Source organism: Podarcis pityusensis (assembly GCF_964106645.2).
Source record: "Podarcis pityusensis genome assembly, chromosome: 1".
NCBI classification, from domain to species: Eukaryota; Metazoa; Chordata; class Lepidosauria; order Squamata; family Lacertidae; genus Podarcis; species Podarcis pityusensis.
Window position 1 is genome coordinate 41,798,886 of NC_138028.1, and position 20,237 is coordinate 41,819,122.

General features: G+C 40.9%; 1 protein-coding gene across 3 annotated transcripts in view; it reads left to right on the forward strand.

Moving 5' to 3' along the window:
* The window catches only part of LOC308472629 (putative CENPB DNA-binding domain-containing protein 1), a 35,790-nt gene extending 16,458 nt beyond the window's left edge, over nucleotides 1-19,332 (forward strand). For 2 of the 3 annotated variants that reach the window (XR_013983602.1, XR_013983604.1), the window contains exon 3: nucleotides 18,972-19,332. Coding sequence is in view for 1 of the 3 variants with exons in the window: in XM_080997705.1 (XP_080853831.1) it covers nucleotides 9,591-10,220 (630 nt within the window). In the remaining 2 variants the exon portion in view is untranslated. Of the gene's footprint in view, nucleotides 1-9,471; nucleotides 10,435-18,971 lie in introns of those variants that run through there. The other variant, XM_080997705.1, reaches the window with a different exon arrangement.
* The last annotated feature ends 905 nt before the right edge of the window (nucleotides 19,333-20,237 follow it).

A 20,237-nucleotide genomic window follows, 5' to 3' on the forward strand; every position in this document is an offset into this window, starting at 1 on the left:
AAATAGAAGAGCATGTCCCCAAAGCAGACGTGGAGTGAATTACTCTTGCTGCTGGGTAACTAAAGATCACCCACACATTATGGAACAAGGGAAAGGCTTCCAGATTAGAAGGTGGTGTTTCTAGACAGCTTTGAGCCCCATACCTGTTTTCCTAGAAATTATGCAGTTGAAATTAAGAGGTTGGGGTCAGGGCAGAAGAAAGGAAAGTTTCACTGCTGGCAAGGGAGCAGGTTGTACTCCTCAAGGGATGTACAAGAGAGAGAAAATAGTGTCAGAAATGTTATTGTTGTTGTTAGATATAGTAACGAGGAGGTCTTATTAAGCATAACAGTTATGAACATAATGAACTTTGTTTTAGAGAAGAGGTATTTCTCAAGTCTTTAGTTGCCCACAGGTAGAGTTCTCTCAGAGTACATTTTGTCATAAGCACAACAGGAAATGTGAATTATCCCTACCCAATTCATGACTGTTGGCCTCCATCGCTTGTCTCCAAAGGGATGGCACAAAATGAAAAATATATGCTTGAATACTAATTTGGCTTAATGGACAGGAAATGTAGAAAGGTTATGAATGGAAAGTATTCAAAGTGAAAAACGTAGCAGCAGGGTATGACAGGAGTCTGTGTTTTAGATTCCAGCACTGAAATATTTATGGAAATATAATTTATGCAGTGGGATAGAAAGCAGAGATTTCCAAGTTTGCAGATAATGCTTAATTCAGTCAGGTTAGCAAATAATGACATGTCAGATGGCCAAAACAAAGAGATTCAAAAGAAATAAAAGGTATGAACTGACAGGTATCAGTTAAAAGTTTTAATCCTATAATTTTAAAAGTAACAAGCTATCATTGCCAGATTTTACTTTATTCAGAGACCCTATAATTAAAAGACAATTTTTCAAAGTAATTTCTGCTGATTAGAACTGCCACAGCAAGCACCAAACTTGATATCTTGACACAGTCAATTCATGATCTCCTGTTTGTTTGTTTTTACTGCCATAGGAAACTACTAATTTGATCAAAGTAGTACTTGTAGTAAGGTATCTTCAATTTTTTCCTTGCAGGCCATTTTTCCAACTTAAATGGGCCTGCCTGGCCCAGCTATTAGTTCCACGGAGCCATGCCCAACCCTCAGAACAGGAACTGACCAATGAAGGTGCAGCAAAAAGCTAACAATCAGTAATGCTGCAAAGAAAGCAATAAAAAGAGCAGAAGTAGCAGAGAGGATGCTTCTAATAGCCAATCCTTGCTGAATTGAATTAAAATGTTAATAACAAATCAGGTGAGAACACAGCACAAAAAACACTGTAATGCAACAGGATGGCATTGACATTGTCTGATTTCTTTGTAAAAATAAAACAGTGAACAGATGGCAACCCCAAAGAGAAAGTGTGAAAAAACCCCTCACATCCTGATCCCTATTGATGGTAATTTAGGAACAAATGGAATAGACTTTCTCTCAAATAAGGCTGCAGTCCTGACCCCACTTACCTAGAAGTATGCAACACTGAATTCAATTTCCCAGCACTTAATTTATTCACAGTTTTGTATGCTGTAAAAAAGTTAATGTGAACTAAACGGTAGAATACCACTGTGATCATAGCTGCACTGTGATCATGTTCCTAGAAACATTATTGTGTGGAGAAAGTCAGTAGTGTGAACTAAAATAAAAGAGTCTTTGATGCAGCCGAGTGACCATCACAGCTACCTCATAGCCTAATCCTTGGAGCTATCTAATTGGGCAAACCCATTAGATAAACGAGAACAGTTCCTGTTGGGCCTTTCATCTTGGCCCGATGGTTCTGTCCAACACCCTTATTCTACAAAATCACATGATAAGTAGTTAGCTTTGTTGAACAGCTGGGTGAAACACTTCCATGTGAACCTTCACCCAAAACTCAAAATAAATATGACTGGACTGTTTTATTTACGTAGGTAAGATAAGCTATTGCAAGCTTTCCCTTCCCCTCAAGTCCTCATTTCGTTCTACATTCATTAAAAAAATAGCAAACTAAACTTCAAAAGAGTCTTGAATGTTGAGACTACCGGAATACTTTTTTAAGATGAAAACTTACTTAGGATCATGCAGAAGTGAGAAAAGTGTATTCACTGAAATTCTCCAAAATGCAGTGATTAAGTGGTTTCTCTGCACAGATCATTGGTTGTTTTTTTTACTTGGAACCGAGCCATCCTATCTTCACCCCTCCTTTCAACAAGTGTTCCAAGCTGTTCAGAGCTGGGAAAATCAGACATTCTATTCAGGAAAGGAGACCTTTTACACACACCTATCTGCATGCAGCTGGCACTTACACAAGTTACCAATATGGTAAACTGGTGACACTGCTAACAGTTCTGCTACCAGCGTTGTCCTTCAGGGGGATGGCGGTTCAGTGCCTTCATATATAAAGAAGGCTTGGGTACATTGTAGGGTTAATGGCCTGGTAACTGGTGAAAGCAGCATTAGGTCAGAACATTGTGCTGAAGGGCAAGATCATGAACGTCAGATATCAGTTCTAAGTGAGCAAACTATGGATGGATGGATGGATGGATGGATGGATCCGTCTGTCTTTGGACCATAGCCATTTCACATGTGTTCATTCATACGTCCATTCCATTCTATTCCAGTTCTGCATTCATCTGAGTTCTTTTAATTCACAGGTAAATACTTATTTTATCACTAAATAGATATTTAAATATATCAATGTATGCACTTTTAAATACATTTATCATAAATGCATACTTTCTTTTATTTTACTACATTTGGTATGTTTTTTGAGCCAAGAATTCAAGGACAAAAGGTTTCAGCTATTTACATTTCCTCAAAAAGAGCTTGGTTTTGGATTTTCTGGTGCTGGTAGTCCCAGCAACTATACTGTAGTTCTTGTTTCAATTAGTACCGTATTTTTCACACCAGACCACAAGACGCACCTAGTTTTTGGAGGAGGAAAACAAGAAAAAATATATTCTGAATCTCAGAAGCCAGAACAGCAAGAGGGATTGCTGTGCAGTGAAAGCAGCAATCCCTCTTGCTGTTCTGGCTTCTGGGATAGCTGTGCAGCCTGCATTCGCTCCATAAGACGCACACACATTTCCCCTTACTTTTTAGGAGGGAAAAAGTGAGTCTTATAGAGCAAAAAATACGGTACTTTGAAAATGGAATACATTCAATAGTTTTCTGGTTTTATAAAGGATTCTGGGTGTCCTTTTTCCACTGAATTCTTTCCAACACACATTTTACAAAATTTGCAAAAGCGAGTCCCATACAATTTGTAAAGTTAGTTGAGATTTTGCTAAAAATGAAAACACTGTTTGGTAAATCTTATCAGTAAATACTGTGGTAGTAAGATCAAATGCCTCGACAGTCATCTAGGTGCTAAAGATTTAAACTGAATCCAACAAAATCTTTATCAACAATTGTGGCTAAGAAGCCATTAACACTTTGCTCCCTAAGCACCTTACAGCGAGGACTTTTTTCTTGGGGTGACTGCCCATGTACTAAGTTAATATGACCAAGGACCCATAAACAGGTGATTGCAGTGGCATCCCCCATAAATGTGTCTGAGTGTCTCCTTTGCCCTAAAAGTCCAGCCAAGTCCAAGACTAGCAGCATCAAAGTTCAAGGCATTGGCAAGGATGCTTGCTCCACCCCACTGCTTTTTTATAATATAATAATAATCATATTATAATAATTTATTATTTATACCCCACCCATCTGGCTGGGTTTCCCAAGCCACTCTGGGTGGCTTCCAACAGAATATTAAAAACAATATAGCATCAGACATTAAAAACTTCCCTAAACAGGGCTGCCTTCAGTTGTCTTTTAAAAGTAAAATAGTTGTTTATTGCCTTGACATCTGCTGGGAGGGCATTCCACAGGGCAGGCGCCACTGCCAAGAAGGCCCTCCGCCTGTTTCCCTGTAACCTCTCTTCTCACAGTGAGGGAACTGCCAGAAGGTCCTCAGAGCTGGACCTCAGTGTCCAGGCTGAATGATAGGGATGGAGACACTCCTTCAGGTATATTGGGCCGAGACCATTTGGGGCTTTAAAGGTGAGCACCAACACTTTGAATTGTGCTCAGAAACGTACTGGGAGCCAATGAAGATCTTTCAGGACGAGTGTTATATGGTCACCATGCATGAATTGGAGGGCAAACATACGAAGCAGGGAGCCTTCTGTACTTGTGGAATCACTCTGCACATTTTAGAACACTGATTTCCCAGCGTTCTGAAATGCACAGGGAGGCTCCATGAATATAAGAGCCTCTCCACTTAGCAGGTTCACCATCCAACTTATCAAAGGTGAGTTGAATGGTGATGGGATAGAGCTCGTGTGCTTATCCCAAGTGCCCCCACCCCCACCATTGTGTGTTTACTCAGCTCATATTTAGAACACATGAAGAGGAATTTAGTCTTCCAGATTAGAGGAACATTTTTCCAGGCAGATTTGATTCCTGGCATCTCTTTATCTTGAAATCTAACTCTGTCCTAACATTTCCTCCAGTTTTGCATTATTTCCCCTGCTTTTTACTCTGACCCTTTATCATTTATCTTGATAGGAACTTGCATTGCACACTATTCCAAAGAACAGGGTTGGGATGGGGGTGGAATTTGTTTCTGTTCACATTTAAAGATGAATTCATCTAACTTGTACTTTCTGAAACAATATAATAACCAAAAACACAGCCGTCCTTTGAGATTCACACTTCTCTGAATTTTACACCGCAGCTCTCTAGCCAAGTAATGTGTACAAAATGCATATACTGGGGTAAAGCGTGTGTAGAAATGCATATGTTAGTGCAAATAACATACAAAGATGCATTATTTCAGGGGAAATTTCTTTGCAAATATGTGTATAGTAGGCAAAATTGTATACAAACCTGAGTGTATTTGGAGAAACTGCATTAAAATGCTGATGCATTTTCATGATGAATTTATTATATTTAAAAAATATAATCTGATGTGAAAATGTGGAGAAGTGAATTTAAGACTGGAAAAATGACAAAACTGAAAAACCGGGAAATGTCAGATTCGTTCATCCTAGCCAGAAGTGATGCTACTGTTATGCTACAACACAAAATCAGTTTTGCCTAAGGCTGCCAATGGTATTTCATAAAAAGCTACCATGACATGAATAGGTTCAAGTTCAGACCATTGTTTTCGCTGAGTGGACAAAGCTAGAGACATGTTAATCAACTTAATGAACTCTCTGGAAAGCTGACCAACCAGTAATATCATCCTAAAAGCCCTTTCTAAACAGTAAATCCCACTGAACTCAGTGAGACTTACTTCTGGGTAAAGCTGCTTAAGATTGATTTGCTATGCTCTAAAACCAGATATGATTACGATAATTTTTAATTAATTGTTTAGAATTCTATGCCACTTTTCAACTAGGTGTGATTTTAAAAGAAAAAGCTATTCAAAGACATTTTGTAAAAGAATTTGCACTCTGGCAATTATTAGAATGAGGGTAGTGAGACTTGTGTGTCCATTAAGTGGATTTCATTGACACATTATTTTATGTCAAGAAAGACCAAACTATGCTCTTCCTTGCTGTGGCTCAGCATGCCAGGAGTCGGGTGGGGAGAAATGGAATGGAGCTCATACCAGACACAAGTCTATTGCCTCTCTCAATGTCTTTCGCCCCCCGCTGTGCTGACCAGGGCAAACATTTAACCCTAAGAGTCAGAGATCAGCCCAAACCTGCCCTGGCTTGACCCACGTGTACAACAATAGCAGCATATTTTCAAAAGCCTTCCCCTTAACTACACATCTACAATGATAATTAACTGGCTATTTTAAAGGCCCATTGAAATCCACACTGTGGCTAAGGAATGTCAGGAGCAAAGCAGCTGCTCTCAGGAATCTCAGACTTTGATTAGTATTTTTCCCCATTTCATCCCTCTTTGTCTACAGTCTTATTCTCTTGACGCCAGATTCAAATGGATTGATTGACCTAGAAAAACATGCCCAGGTTGCACAGAGGGTACTTTCTCTGAGAAATGTAGTCTTTGAGCTAGCTCTGAGAGGCTCTATTTTGATGGAAGGATCACATTTCTTTGACTTTTTTCAGGTACTTAATAATACCGAAAAGACCTGAGATGAGCATGAACAGGAGTTTCTGATTCCGTCTTCATCAGTTAGGCAGAGGCAGGTTTGGCAGTTGTTACGACTCTGATTATCGTTGTGTGAAATGCTTCATGAGTGCAGCTGCATCACTTTGGCACCCTAGGATCGGATGGCCCTCAAGTAGTTCCTAGAATCAAAGAATCATAGTACAGTGGTACCTCGGATTAAGTACTTAATTCGTTCCGGAGGTCCGTTCTTAACCTGAAACTGTTCTTAACCTGAAACACAACTTTAGACTGAAACTGCAGAGTTTTGAGAAATTAAAAAACAAAGTGCGAGACTGGCTTCATTATTATCAGATAATGGAGGCATATAATTTGGACAAGAAAATCGGCTTCCAGGTGGAAAAATCAAAATTAGAAACAGAATTGTTAGAACCCAAAACTAAGATTTTGTCAAAGATGTATAACTTGCTGTTGAAATGGAATACTCAGGATGAAACGGTGAAATCTGCTATGATTAAATGGGCACAAGATATTGGACATAACATAATGATGGCTGACTGGGAACAGTTATGGACCACAGGTATGAAGTTTACGGCATGCAATGCCTTAAGAGAGAATATTATGAAAATGATAAACAGGTGGTACATGACCCCAGTCAAGCTTGCAAAAATCTATCACTTGCCCGATAATAAATGTTGGAAATGTAAAGAAACTGAAGGTACATTCTTTCACCTCTGGTGGACGTGCCCAAGGATTAAGGCTTTCTGGGAGATGATCTATAATGAATTGAAAAAAGTATTTAAATATACCTTCTTGAAGAAACCAGAGGCCTTTCTCCTGAGCATAGTCGGCCAATTGGTGCCAAAGAAGGATAGAACTTTCTTTATGTATGCCACAACAGCAGCAAGAATACTTATTGCAAAGTATTGGAAGACACAAGACCTACCCACTCTGGAAGAATGGCAGATGAAGGTGATGGACTACATGGAATTGGCGGAAATGACTGGCAGAATCCAAGACCAGGGAGAAGAGTCGGTGGAAGAAGATTGGAAGAAATTTAAAGACTATTTACAGAAATACTGCAAAATTAATGAATGCTAGAATGATGTTGGATTGAAGTTAAGTGGTTTCTAGCTGTAATGGTATAAAAGAATATGAAAAAATGGATTTTTAACAGGTAAAAATTTAATATTATAATATATTAAGATTAAAGATCAGGATAAATTAAGGAGGGAAAGGAATTGCTGAACTAATAAATTGAACTGGAATACAAAAAAGAGAGGTATGAGGAGGTCCGGGAAACAAGCAAATGAAAGATAAGTGATAGAAAGATTGAATTGTTTTTAACTATTTTTATTTTGTATTTTTTCTTCTTTTTCATTTTTCATTTTGTAATATTGTGAAAACCTTAATAAATATTTATATATATAAAAAAGAAACACAACTTTAGATAATGGGGCCTCCTGCTGCCGCTGCGCCACCAGAGCACGATTTTTGTTCTCATCCTGAAGCAAAGTTCTTAACCTGAAATACAATTTCTGGGTTAGAGGAGTCTGTAACCTGAAGCATATGTAACCTGAAGTGTATGTAACCCGAGGTACCACTGAATTGTAGAATTGGAAGGGACCCTAAGGATCATGTCAACCTCCTGCAATGTAGGAATATGCAGCTGTCCCATAGAGTGATTGAACCTGTAACCTTGGCCTTATCAGCACCATCCTCTAACCAACTGAGCTATCCAGGCCTCATGCTTTTTATTCTGGGAATGAAGAAAAGTTAGGGCTGCCATACGTCCAGATCTTCCAGGACATTACCGGGATTTCAAAGATGGAAGGCGGTGGTTTGTCCTGGATCTTCGGCAAGTAAACTGAGAAAGCTCAACAACTTTCGGGCTGTCCTCATTTTTACTTTTTGAAATATGGCAACCCTAGAAAAGTGCCTACAGGACTTTCAGGAGCCTTGAGAGAGCATTTCATAATTCTCACAAAAAGAGCAAAAAGCAGGTGTTGAATAGCTGTGTGAGTGCAAGGATTATTGCTAGTGCAGAAGGATTTTCCCCTCTCCTCCCTCCATGTGTGCCCTGCGCCATCCCCAAATGTGCTCTGGAGGGTTGGAGGAGCCCCCAAAACAGATTTGGGGGGGGGAGATTGGGGAGAACATTGTACTTAGTGCTATGCAGAATAGGTCAGGCTGGGGTTGTAGTCTTCTATACAACTATGAAATGTACAGGTTATCAGAGTATCAAATATCACAAATATGGAATATAAATTGAACATTCCTGAATGGATTGCCCTCACAGAGTCCCTAATTCACAGCTCATGCCTTGCCTAAGCAAGAAACCAAATTCGATAAATAGAATAATGAAAATTTCAGTGAAACACCTAGCAAGTTATTCAGTCAGAGCATACATAGGTCTTAAACTGTCAGTGACAATGTTTGAGTGCTCGCCAGCAGAGAGCACTGCATACACTTCAACAGAGAGAGAGATGCACTCCAAGATGTACAATGATGTCTGGAGAAGTACCATTTCCCAAAAACCCACATAATTTTCTCTCTGTGTTTCAGGAAATATTTCTAAGTGTTTTCTTCTTAGTGAATTCCAATCTCTTCTTAGTGAAGAAAAGAAAACTGGGTCCATTGGTTTCTCTTTCAGTTGGATATGAACCCATTTTTTGTTTGTTTCTTTTATTTAGATCATAGTTGTCTAATCAGTCTATCATCTGGTCTTTTTGTAAATCTCAAAGTATACTGGAATTCTTAGATTCGAATTCTGTGTGTGTATGTGGTGAATTCTCAAAGGAACACATAATTTCATAAAGTACAGTGGTGCCCCGCAAGGCGAATGCCTCGCAAGACGAAAAACTCGCTAGACGATTTTTTGTGACCATTGGGCCACTCTGCTGTTTTTTAAAAAAAATTCTGGATTTGAATTTCTGTGTGGTGGGTGGCTGGGGGAACAGTTGGGGAGGGGTTTGCAAGAATCTGGAAGCTTGTGTGGTTTTTTTCTGCATTTTTATGATTTTCTGTGACCATTGGACCACTCTGCTTTAAAAAAAAAAAAAAATTCTGGGTTTGAATTTCTGTGTGGTGGGTGACTGGGGGAACAGTTGGGGAGGGGTTTGCAACAGTTGGGGAGGCGTTTGCAATTTCGGTGTGGTGGGTGGCTGGGGGAATAGTTGAGGTTTTTGAAGACTTTGGTGATTTTTGAAACTTTTCCAAAACTTCTTTTGCAGCCATTCGGTAGTTAAACTTTTAAAACTTTTTTTGGGGTTTTTGGATTTTGGGTTGGGGTGTTTGGAATTCAAGGACTTGGTTCTGGGTTTGAATTTCTGTGTGGTGGGTGGCTGGGTGCTTTTGAATTTTTTGGATGTGAAGCACTAATTTTTTGGGGGGGGGTTGCGCAGGTAGGAGCTGTGCTGCCATGGGACCCAAGAAGACTGCTGCTGCAGAGGCTGGCGAGGGGAAGAAGGAGAAGGTTACGCTGGAAATGAAGAAGGAGATCATCTGGAAGCACGACGGTTGAATGCGTGTGACAGACCTCGCCAGGGAGTACGGGAGGAATCCATCGACCATCAAGACCATCCTGAAGATGAGGGAGAAGATCCTTGCGACTGATGCAGCCAAGGGAGTCACCAGGATCGTGAAGAACCGCCCAGCTGTTCTGGAGGAGGTGGAGAAGTTGCTGCTCATCTGGTTAGAAGAGAAGCAGCGTGCAGGGGACACAGTGACTGAGGCCGTCATTTGTGAGAAGGCCAAGGCCTTGCACGCAGACCTCATCCGGGAACAGCCAGGAACCTCAGGCGAGCCAGAAGTCTTCAAGGCAAGCAGAGGCTGGTTTGACCGGTTCAAGACAAGATCTGGAATCCACAGCGTGGTCAGGCATGGAGAGGCTGCCAGTTCTGAGGAACGGTTGTCCTCCAAAGAACTGAGGGACATTTGCCTGAAGTGGAAGGATGTGCAGGCTTTTGCACAGCGGCACCACCCTGACAAGCACGTGGCACATGACCTTGCGAATACTTTTGATACAAGGGTCATGTCGCCTTTCAGGGAGGTGCTGAAAAGGCGGATGAAGCAGCAGACCATGGACAGGTTCTTCAGCAAGAAGCAAAGAGTGGAACAGGAACCTTCTTCGAGTTGTCCCCCAGAGTCTTAGAAAATGTACTGTACACTTTGTTGATTTTTAAATGTTTTTCTGTCATGTTTAGAAACTTAATTTATTGTTCCTTCAATTTTTGAAATGCTCTTTACAGTATGTGTGACTTTAAAGAGCACTTAATAAACTCTTGTTGTACCAAATTTGGCTTTGTTTGGACTTTTTTTGACCACAGGAACGCATTAATTGAATTTCAATGCATTCCTATGGGATTTCGTGCTTCGCAAGATGAAAAATTCGCTAGACGAAAAAACTCGCGGAACGAATTAATTTCGTCTTGCGAGGCACCACTGTATGTGGTGGCTCTCCAGACTTAGCTGCTAGAAGAGTGACTTTAATTAGTCACCTCCAGTTCTTGCAGTATCTATATCCCTTTTCAACAAGGTCAAACCGCTGGCCACCGTTTCACCATCTTTATTACCCTATATATCAACAAATATTGGACAGCACACGTATTTACAGTTTTTAAGAACAGCACAGAAAGTAGTCAGGAATGGCTATGTTATAACTGCTGACAACTGATGCTGACAGCCCAGAAACAAGTGGGGCCCAGGACTGCATAGCCTAAATACCAAAGGTTATTTCATATACAAAATGTGAGCAATCAATCTGAGCTCATTTTGCAGAAGCAGAAGTGCAAAATGAAGTGAGGAAGATAGTGCAGGGTTTGGTTCTAAATCCACTTTCCAACACAGAACCAGTCACTACATGAAAAAGTACTGGAATTCCTTTGGAATAACCAAAGTGCAGTTTCAGGCAGTAATAACTGTACTCTCATGCCCAAATGCACTATGTTTAATGTTTTATTATGTTTTTATATATGTTGGAAACCAACCAGTGTGGCTGGGGCTACCTAGTCAGATGGGTTGGGTACAAATAAAATAATTATAATTATAATTATAATTGTTGTTGTTGTTAGTGTTAGTGTTGTTATTGGTTTTTAGATATTCATATTAGGCTAAAATACATGTTAGGTATGATCATGCATCTGTTTACTCAGAAGCAAATCCCACTGTGTTAAACGGGGCTTACTAATTGCGTTTAGGACTGGAGTTGAAGATGTATATATTCAATCATAAATATTCTGAGAATGAATGTATCAACAATGAGAAAGCTACTACTGCTGCTACTACTACTGTCGTTTTCATTAACATTTATAAAGCACAAGGGTGAGCATCAAGGAGATACAGAACTTTTAGAAGACATCTAAAGGCAGTCCTGTATCGGGAAGTTTTTGATGTTTGATGTTTTACTCTGTTTTTATATGTGCTGTAAGATGCCCAGAGTGGCTGAGGAAATCTAGCCAGATGGGCAGGGAATAACTACTGCTGCTGCTACTACTACTACTACTACTACTATTACTGTTTATTGTTTTTGCATTCAGTGTAACGTGTGAAAGGTTCTGTAGTTTACTAGTGACTAGTGACTAGGTTCTACAGTTTACCAGGGACTTGAGTTATGGGGACATGGGGGAGAATATGGCTTAGGGATGCTGTTCAAAGGGTCCCACAGTGACTCATAAATATAAAATGTCATGCTCTGTGTGAGACCCGTGGTTACTCTTCTCTGGTAGTGACTACCCTGACTTGCAGTAGTTTGCCAATTCCTCATGCAGGAGTTTTCTGTAGCTCTCTCTCCTGAGGCTCCATTTTATATTAGAACACAGCACCAATAAACCATGACAGCAACAGTTATTTTTCTCCATAAATATAATGTATTATAGGATACAAGATAGGATATCTCGAGGGATAGCTCAGTTGGTTGAGCATGAGACTCTTAATCTCAAGGTTGTGGGTTCGAGCCCCACATTGGGGAAACGTTGACAGCTATGATCAGTGTGGAGTGGGGGAGAGAAGGAAGAGATTAAAAATGGAGTTGGCACTGAGTTTTAGTTCCCATGCCATCATTTGAATAAATAGTTTCTTCTTGCAAGTTTATTTATTTTGCAAATGAGAGATGAAAACATAATCCTTGATCTACGCTTCAAGAGACTGCAGGTGGGTTGAGTTGTGCAATTTCACACAAGTATTTTGGCAGCTCCGAGTAGTATTTCACCTCTGGCTCATCCCTGCCATCGGCAAAAGGCAGATAGTGAGCAAGCTCTGCTAATGGCCAGCTGTAATCAGAGTGCAGTGCTCACGGTCATTACCGGATTAACTTCTCCTGTATTTTATCTGTGTCGTCTTGACCCCTTTCCATTTAGTGCACATGTTTTCATGCTTCAGATGAATTGCTTATAGGTCAATTCTACAAAACAGCAATGTGTCAGTACTGTATATCAGGTGTAGCCACGATGGTGCTCTCCAGTTGTTGTGGATAATGACTATTATCATTCCTATTGGCCATGCTGGCTAGAGTTGATGGGAGTTGTTAGAATCCAAAACATCTGGAAGGCACTATGTTGGCTACCCTGCAATGTTTAAAAATATTAGAAAGCTCCTAATCCCTTTGCGAGCAGTGAAAGAGGAGCCCCTAAGGAAGCGTGTCAATGAGGGACCTAGAATATACCAGCATATAAACTACAAGCTCTGAAACAAATGTTTCTTTGGCTGGCTTCTGTTAGGAGAACCACGAAAGTATCAGTCTACGAGTTCATAAAGCAGGAACTTTAAAACAGAGAATCAACAGATTCCCAGCCTTTCCTGTTTCCTGCCTCACAGCTCTCCTACAGGGACTAACTGTTGCCCCTGACTGATTTCCTCCTGGCTTGCTGTAACCTAATTCCCCGCCGTTCATTCTAGCTGTCATTGTAAGCTAATGGAGCAGGCCAGGCAATCCCATGAGGGGGATTCACGACCTTGACTCTGTTCTGCCTGCCAAACTAAACTTTGTAATAGATGTTGTTCCCAGTTCTCCTTACGCTCTTCATTGAATCTCATGAATGCTTGGCTGAGCAACAAATTTGACCCCAATTACATGAGTATGCTTCCTTGACAAATTAATGGCCAACGGGCTATTTACCACCCCTTTGCCTTATTTATTCTTTCAAAGGGCTGCCAACGGCTTGTCAGAGAGACCAAGCTGAATAGATGTAGATTCATTGGACAGTCTCTGGTGGGATCTTCACATTAATTGGTTCCCTGAGGTAATATGAGAATTAAATGGCAAATCGGACTATGTCAAACATTGGGCTCCCTTCTTAGTGCATTATTTCATTTCATTAAAAGATACATATGCTACCCTTCAGCTGAAATATTTCTTTTCCCAGGGCATCTCACAAATAATAATCATAATAAATGATTAACTCTCTAAAACCAACTACCAAACAAACAAACAAAAATCAAGGTGCAGAAACAAGGGAAATTGTGAAATAAGCACTAGGAAGACCAGTCAAACGGCATTTTTAGAAAACTGAGGAAAATATAAAGGGTATTTGCATGACAGTGAAAAAACATAAGATAAGGCACCAGCTGAACTTCTCTGGGGAGAGAATTCCAGTGATAGGGTGCCACATTCAATAAGGCCCCTCCCTGGTTGCCATCACTTAATTTTAATGGGTAGAAGCATCTACAGAAGGATCCTCTGAATATGGTCTTTGTGTGCTGGGAGGATGAACTCATTCAAGTTCTCACATTCCAAACTAAATAAGTACTTTGAATTTTCTTCAGAGATGGATGGGGTCCAGCAGCCAGAGCAGTTAGCAATATATGTTTCCTATGAGCGGTCCCACTTAGAAGACTTCCTGGGTTTTAGGTTCATCTGGAGGTGACAGTATCCCTTGTTTGCATGGATGGGGCATGGAGAGAGATGTGGATGTAGAAATCTCTGTAACTTTGTTGCTGCAGCCTTTTGTATGAAGGTAAGAGTCCCATCCTTTGCTCTACCCACTGTTGCCTCTGATCTCACCCACCATTCGCATGCATCCCCTTGGAAGTTGTCTATATGGGGCTGTGGCCCTTGCTCTAGGGGATTGCAACCCTGTTCAGGTTAGGCTGAACACCACCTCATCAATAAAACCATTCAGCATAGTACCTCCATATCCTCTTGTCAGGAAGCAGCCTTGGCTTACTATAGCTGTTAATGCTAAATTAGAATAAAGGAGTCTTCATATCCATGCTGAACAACATGGCAAGATGTTTCCCCCTTCTCGCGCTGGCAAATTATTGGGGTGATCAAGTAACTGCTTTATGCATCGCTTTGTGAAAATCGCCACTTTTTGTGAAAATTACCATCCAGCACTTGATAATTCTAGTAGAGTCTAGCATTACAAGATGTAGTTGAGCGAAAAAGTAGTTTCTTTGTGGCACTTTTAACCCTGTTTCATGTTTCTGCAGTGCTGCTGGTGCTTTTATCTGTTTCTGCTTTTAAGGTTTTGTTGTGGTTTTCTATTTTATCTTTGTTAGCCCCTACTGGGGTATAAATATTTTAAATAAATAAATGTATGGGACTGAGCTGTTCCATTCACTTTTGGTGGACTGGTATAACCTTATTTAATAGGCCTAAGCGCCATCACTAACCCCCAGAATATTGCTGATACTCTGAGCACCATTAATTATAATCATATTCTGCTCTTCCGTAGCTCAGCATGGCTTGCTTGAGGCTTCCACGGCCTCCACTCAGACACCCGTAAGGACCACACCCATTTAGTTTCAATACCTTTTGCAGCAGTGGGTGCTCTCAGACCATCCACCAAGCACTATCTGCCTAGACACTGGATTGCCCTCTTACTCACATAGGTGGTTTCCTCCAGGGCAGGATTATAGATGCATGGACTGGGTGGTACAGGAAGCTTTCACTGCTATGTTTGTTTTGTACAATGAAAGAGGATTTCTGCCTCCAGGGCTCAAACCTATTTACCAAGACAAAATTCATACTGGGATGGGAGGGAACGTATGGGTCAAACTACACTCAGTATTTACCATGTCTTTTGAATCCTATGCTCAGGATTCTCTTTTTACTCCCCCCCCCACACACACTTTGCAGCCACAGAGGAGGATAAACCCTTTCCCCTGGGCTGTTTTCCCACTGAAAACCATGCCTCCCACATCTGTTATTTGTCCTCAAACCTTTTTTTTTGGCCGCAAAAAGCAGCTAGGAGGAATAATTTTCATCAGGAGAAATGGTGCATGGAGGGAAAGGTTAAAACACCCACCCACCTGTGCTGTGGGCCCAAACCAGATTAAGAGCCACTGTTGCTGCTGTTACTAATCCTAATTGCAGGAAGAATCCATTTATTCTCGTTTGACCCTGAGATTTTACAGCAGCATGTTCAGAGTCATTTAGACTATTCATTCTGTTATGAGGGTTTAATAGGCATTAATAATTTGTAATTTACGTGAATTCGCCTTTTGTAAGACTGTTTATCCAATCAACTCCAACAACACCTGCAACTTATTTTAACAAATGGCTTTGCTACTTAATTTGTTTTGCTGTTTTTACATATTTATAACACAGGCCCTCTGAGGAGAATGCAGGCTGCAAATCCACAAAAAATTGTGAAGTAAATAATTGTAATGATTTTTTTCAGTCCCACGTTATAGCATGTTGGAACATTAAAAGGAAACTAAATTATGGTGTTTTAAGAAATTCATAGGTAGCCAAATATGCCAAAGATCCTAACACATGTTCCGCGATGTGGTCTGTGTTACTATTGACAAGAATGTGTCACTGAATTAGAGCAATTGCTTTTCCTTGTGTTGCTGACTTTTCAAAATACAATAACACTTTTTTACCAGAAAAGATAGAGTATAGTGTCTTTGTGCTGAGCTTGTGGTCCTGCTAAGATGGCCGCCTGATGCTGCTGCTTGGATTAGTGCAAGCTACTCATTATCTTAAGCTTACTCAGAAGCAACTCAACAACACATTAAAAATGAAATAACAAAAGAAGGAAATGCAAAAATATGGAGTCCAAAACAAATATCCCACTTCCCCACCGATTGCAGCTTATTTCCCAAATAACCCTTTTGGCAACTTCACATAGAAAGCACCAGTGGTCATGTTGCCCAATTGAGGAGAGGCTAGAAAAAGGCACCCAATCACATGGGAAAGATCTGCATGATAGGACGCCACCCACACTGTTTAAATGTTATTCCACTAGGCAGGAGCTGCTTATAGATAAGCAGGACCCATGCATCCAGGATGACATCAAATGGGCAATTTAGGCAATATGATTTGCCATTGTATTCTTACTCATAGAACTGTAAATTGGAAGAGACCCTGAGGATCATCTAGTCCAACCCCCTGCAATGCAGAAATATATAGCTGTCCCATATTTAGAGAAGCCGTCCCGGTTTCTGATTTGATCCCGGAATGTCCCATTTCTCCTTAGAATGTCCCTATTTTCACTGCAGAAATGTTGGAGGGTATGGTAGGGTGTCTCTGTTTTCACTTGACGATATGGAGTTATCCGACCCCCAAGCCATCTGAAGACAAACCTGTATAGGGAAAGGGTTGTGTTTTTTTATAAAAAAAAAGTTTTATTATATTTTTACATATGTTGGAAGCTGCCCAGAGAGGCTGTGGCAACTCACTAAGATGTGTGGGGTATAAATGGTAAAATTATCATTATGGAATGAGACGTCCCTATTTTCATCAGCGAAATGTTAGAGGGTATGTTGGTGTTATCAACACCATGCTGTAACCAACTGAGCTATCCAGTTCCTCGTACTGTTTATCTCTAAAGCAGCCTTTCTCAACCTGTGGGTCCCCAGATGTTGTCGAACTACAACTCCCATCACCCCTAGCTAGCAAGGCCAGAGCTCAGGGATGATGGGAGTTGTAGTCCAACAACATCTGGGGACCGACAGGTTGAGAACCGCTGCTCTAGAGTAACAAGGGAACAGACATCATCACCAGGGGCCGCTGGTCCAGTGGGACAGTACTGTGCTGGCATGGTCCTGAATGCAGAGGGGTGCACCAGGGCAGTGGTGACGTCAAGTCTATGCAGGTGGACCAATAGACACCCCCCACTATGCTTGTTATTCCTGGTAATCACAGATTCTCCTCCCCCATCACCAAATTATCATTTCATCAAGGTGGAATAAAACCACCTGAGAATTAATTGGTGCCTTTTTGCCTTTGGGCAGTTAACTCTACACATTAAATAAGAGCACATCTTTAAAAACCTAGCTGAGTAAAAGCACTCGTTCAGGCCCCAATTATGCACGAATGAGTGCATCCAAAAAAAAGTTGTAAAGCATAGAAAAGGGAGCCTCCAAGTGACTGATGACTTGGGATGGCCAAAGGAGGTCACCATTAGGAGTGGCAGTGCCTGCCAGGGCACCATCCCCAAGAACCCGTACCGAGACTGATAAACCAGATGGCTGACTCAGCACAACAGCCCCTGTCATTCTGCATTAGATGCGCTTGTGACTGCAGAGGAGGCAGCCCAGACTGGGCTTGGCTCAAATAGCCGTGCTTAAACTCTCTGGTATGTCTACCAACAATCAGACACCCAGAAGGAAATATAGGCGTGTTCATGGTTAGCAGTCATGGTTAACAGTCAATGGCGCAGAAAATCCCAATGTTGGGCACTGAAAGACTTGTAATTTGGAGTGATATTTGTGCAGCAAAGTTCATTTGCACGAAGTTTAAGAACGAAAGTCCCACATCCAGTTTCCAGCTATGGTGGCCAGATGTGTAGCGTTCAACTATGTCTCGTGTTTGTTTTTAATTCATTACAGCCATGGGAGGGAGACTTATTATTATTCGGATCACAGTGTACAGGAAAGAGCCATTTATCCCTTCCTGCTCCAGCCACAACCACTGAAAATCGCCCTCCCTGATGTGCAGCTACAAGGCTTAATAAAAATAGTTCCCTCCCCTCTCCTGCACATTAGGAACATAGGAAGCTGCCTTACCAGGCCATTGGTCCATCTATTGTCTATACCAGAGTTTCCCAAACTTGGGTCTCCAGCTGTTTTTGAACTACAGTTCCCATCATCCATGACCACTGGTCTTGCTAGCTAGGGATGATGGGAGTTGTAGTCCAAAAACAGCTGGAGACCCAAGTTTGGGAAACCCTGGTCTATACTATATGGGCAGCAGCTCTCCAGGTTTTCAGACAAGTTTCTCCTTGCCCTGGCTTGAGTTTTCAGGGATTTACCTTATTGTCTTTATTGATTGGTTTTTTAAAAAATGTCACTCTCCACTACACGTGGAGGCAGTTCACAAACAAAATAATGATATTAGAGCTTTTTCTGAGAGAAACGTACAGCTTTCATACTAAGAGAAGAGCCTCCATCTTTTGTAAGAGGCTATTGCACTTACTTTAATCTTGCTTTTCTCTCGCCTCACTGCCGCCTTGCTCCTCATTGCCTAAGCCTCACTGCTGGTCTTTGGACATGGCCCAGCTTTGTGGCTCAACCCTCACCCATATACAAGCTTAATACTGCTAATTGTGCTAATCATCACATTGTGATTATGTCAAGTCTCACCAGGGGCTGTAATTAATGAATTAAAGCAAATCAAGTAATGTAGCTACATGTTACACATTAAGCATAAGCTGTAGTCTGGCCAAGGGATTCTTGAGAAATTTGTTCTTCACGAATTCCAATGTGAATTGACATGATCTGCATCTTCTGGACCAACATGTGCCAGAATGTAATTATCTCTTCAAGTTTTTCACTACTCTGAATCTTGCAAATGGAGTCCTGAGCTCAAGCAACATACCAAAACAAGTATTTTAGGAGGAAATACATTCAGAAATGTGTAGTTTGAGAGAAAATGTCTATAAATGTATGTTTTGTGAGAAAATACATTCAAAAATACATATTCAAATATGTATCAAATGTTTATTTTTAAAATCCACAGATTAATTTGGAAATGGGACAGAATGGACTTTGAATGAAGACATAGAAAGCTGACATGGGCTGAGAATGGACTGATCTGTTTAATCCTGAGTAAAGGTATCTTAAATGATTAGCAAACAAGCTTGTTGGTTTTGTGGAGGATCAAAGTTATATTTAAAGCACATTGCTTTAATGTAGCAACTCAGCATCTGATTCCCTCCCCCCCCCCTTAACTGTTTAAGGAAACAACAAAAGGTGAAATCAGAACATCAAAAAAACTGGGAAACCAGACTTCAAGGTAGATAAATCAGCTATGTTTTGTTGTTGCTGCTGTTGTTGTTGTTGTTGTTATACTGTGTCACTTAATGCAAAATGGACTTCAACAAACCACAAATACCATTTCTAATATACTTATGTTAATCATTGTAAGCACCACCAACAAAGCCCCACTTTAAGCAACATCTAAAATGGACTCAGGGTCCACATTTAGGAATTAGCAACCACAATATTAACCACTGGTTGATAAAAGATGTTAAATCAACCAGTGGTTAATACTGCAAATTCTACTGTAAACACACTATCCAATCCAAATCTTTATTACGGTCATATACCAGCATAAGATAAAAACACATAAAACATGTAAACCAATCCTTCAGTTTTAGACCTGCTGTGTGGCACGTACCATCCTCTGACATATGTCAATCATAGCAGCACAATATCTGGCAACTGAATATGTTATATCAGGATTTATATCTTGGAGCAGTAAGGAGATATAGAATTGCCCTGTGTGTCCTGGAAATTTGTGTATTATTAATCCATATTATAGTGATGTATGGAAGTGAGAGCTGGACCATAAAGAAGGCTGATCGCCAAAGAATTGATGCTTTTGAATTATGGTGCTGGAGGAGACTCTTGAGAGTCCCATGGACTGCAAGAAGATCAAACCTATCCATTCTTAAGGAAATCAGCCCTGAGTGCTCACTGGAAGGACAGATCATGAAGCTGAGGCTCCAATACTTTGGCCACCTCATGAGAAGAGAAGACTCCCTGGAAAAGACCCTGATGTTGGGAAAGATTGAGGACACAAGGAGAAGGGGTCGACAGAGGACGAGATGGTTGGATAGTGTTCTCGAAGCTACCAGCATGAGTTTGACCAAACTGCGGGAGGCAGTGGAAGACAGGAGTGCCTGGCGTGCTCTGGTCCATGGGGTCATGAAGAGTTGGAAACGACTAAACGACTAAACAACAACAATCTATATTAATATGTATGCCCAACTTGAGCCTTAGA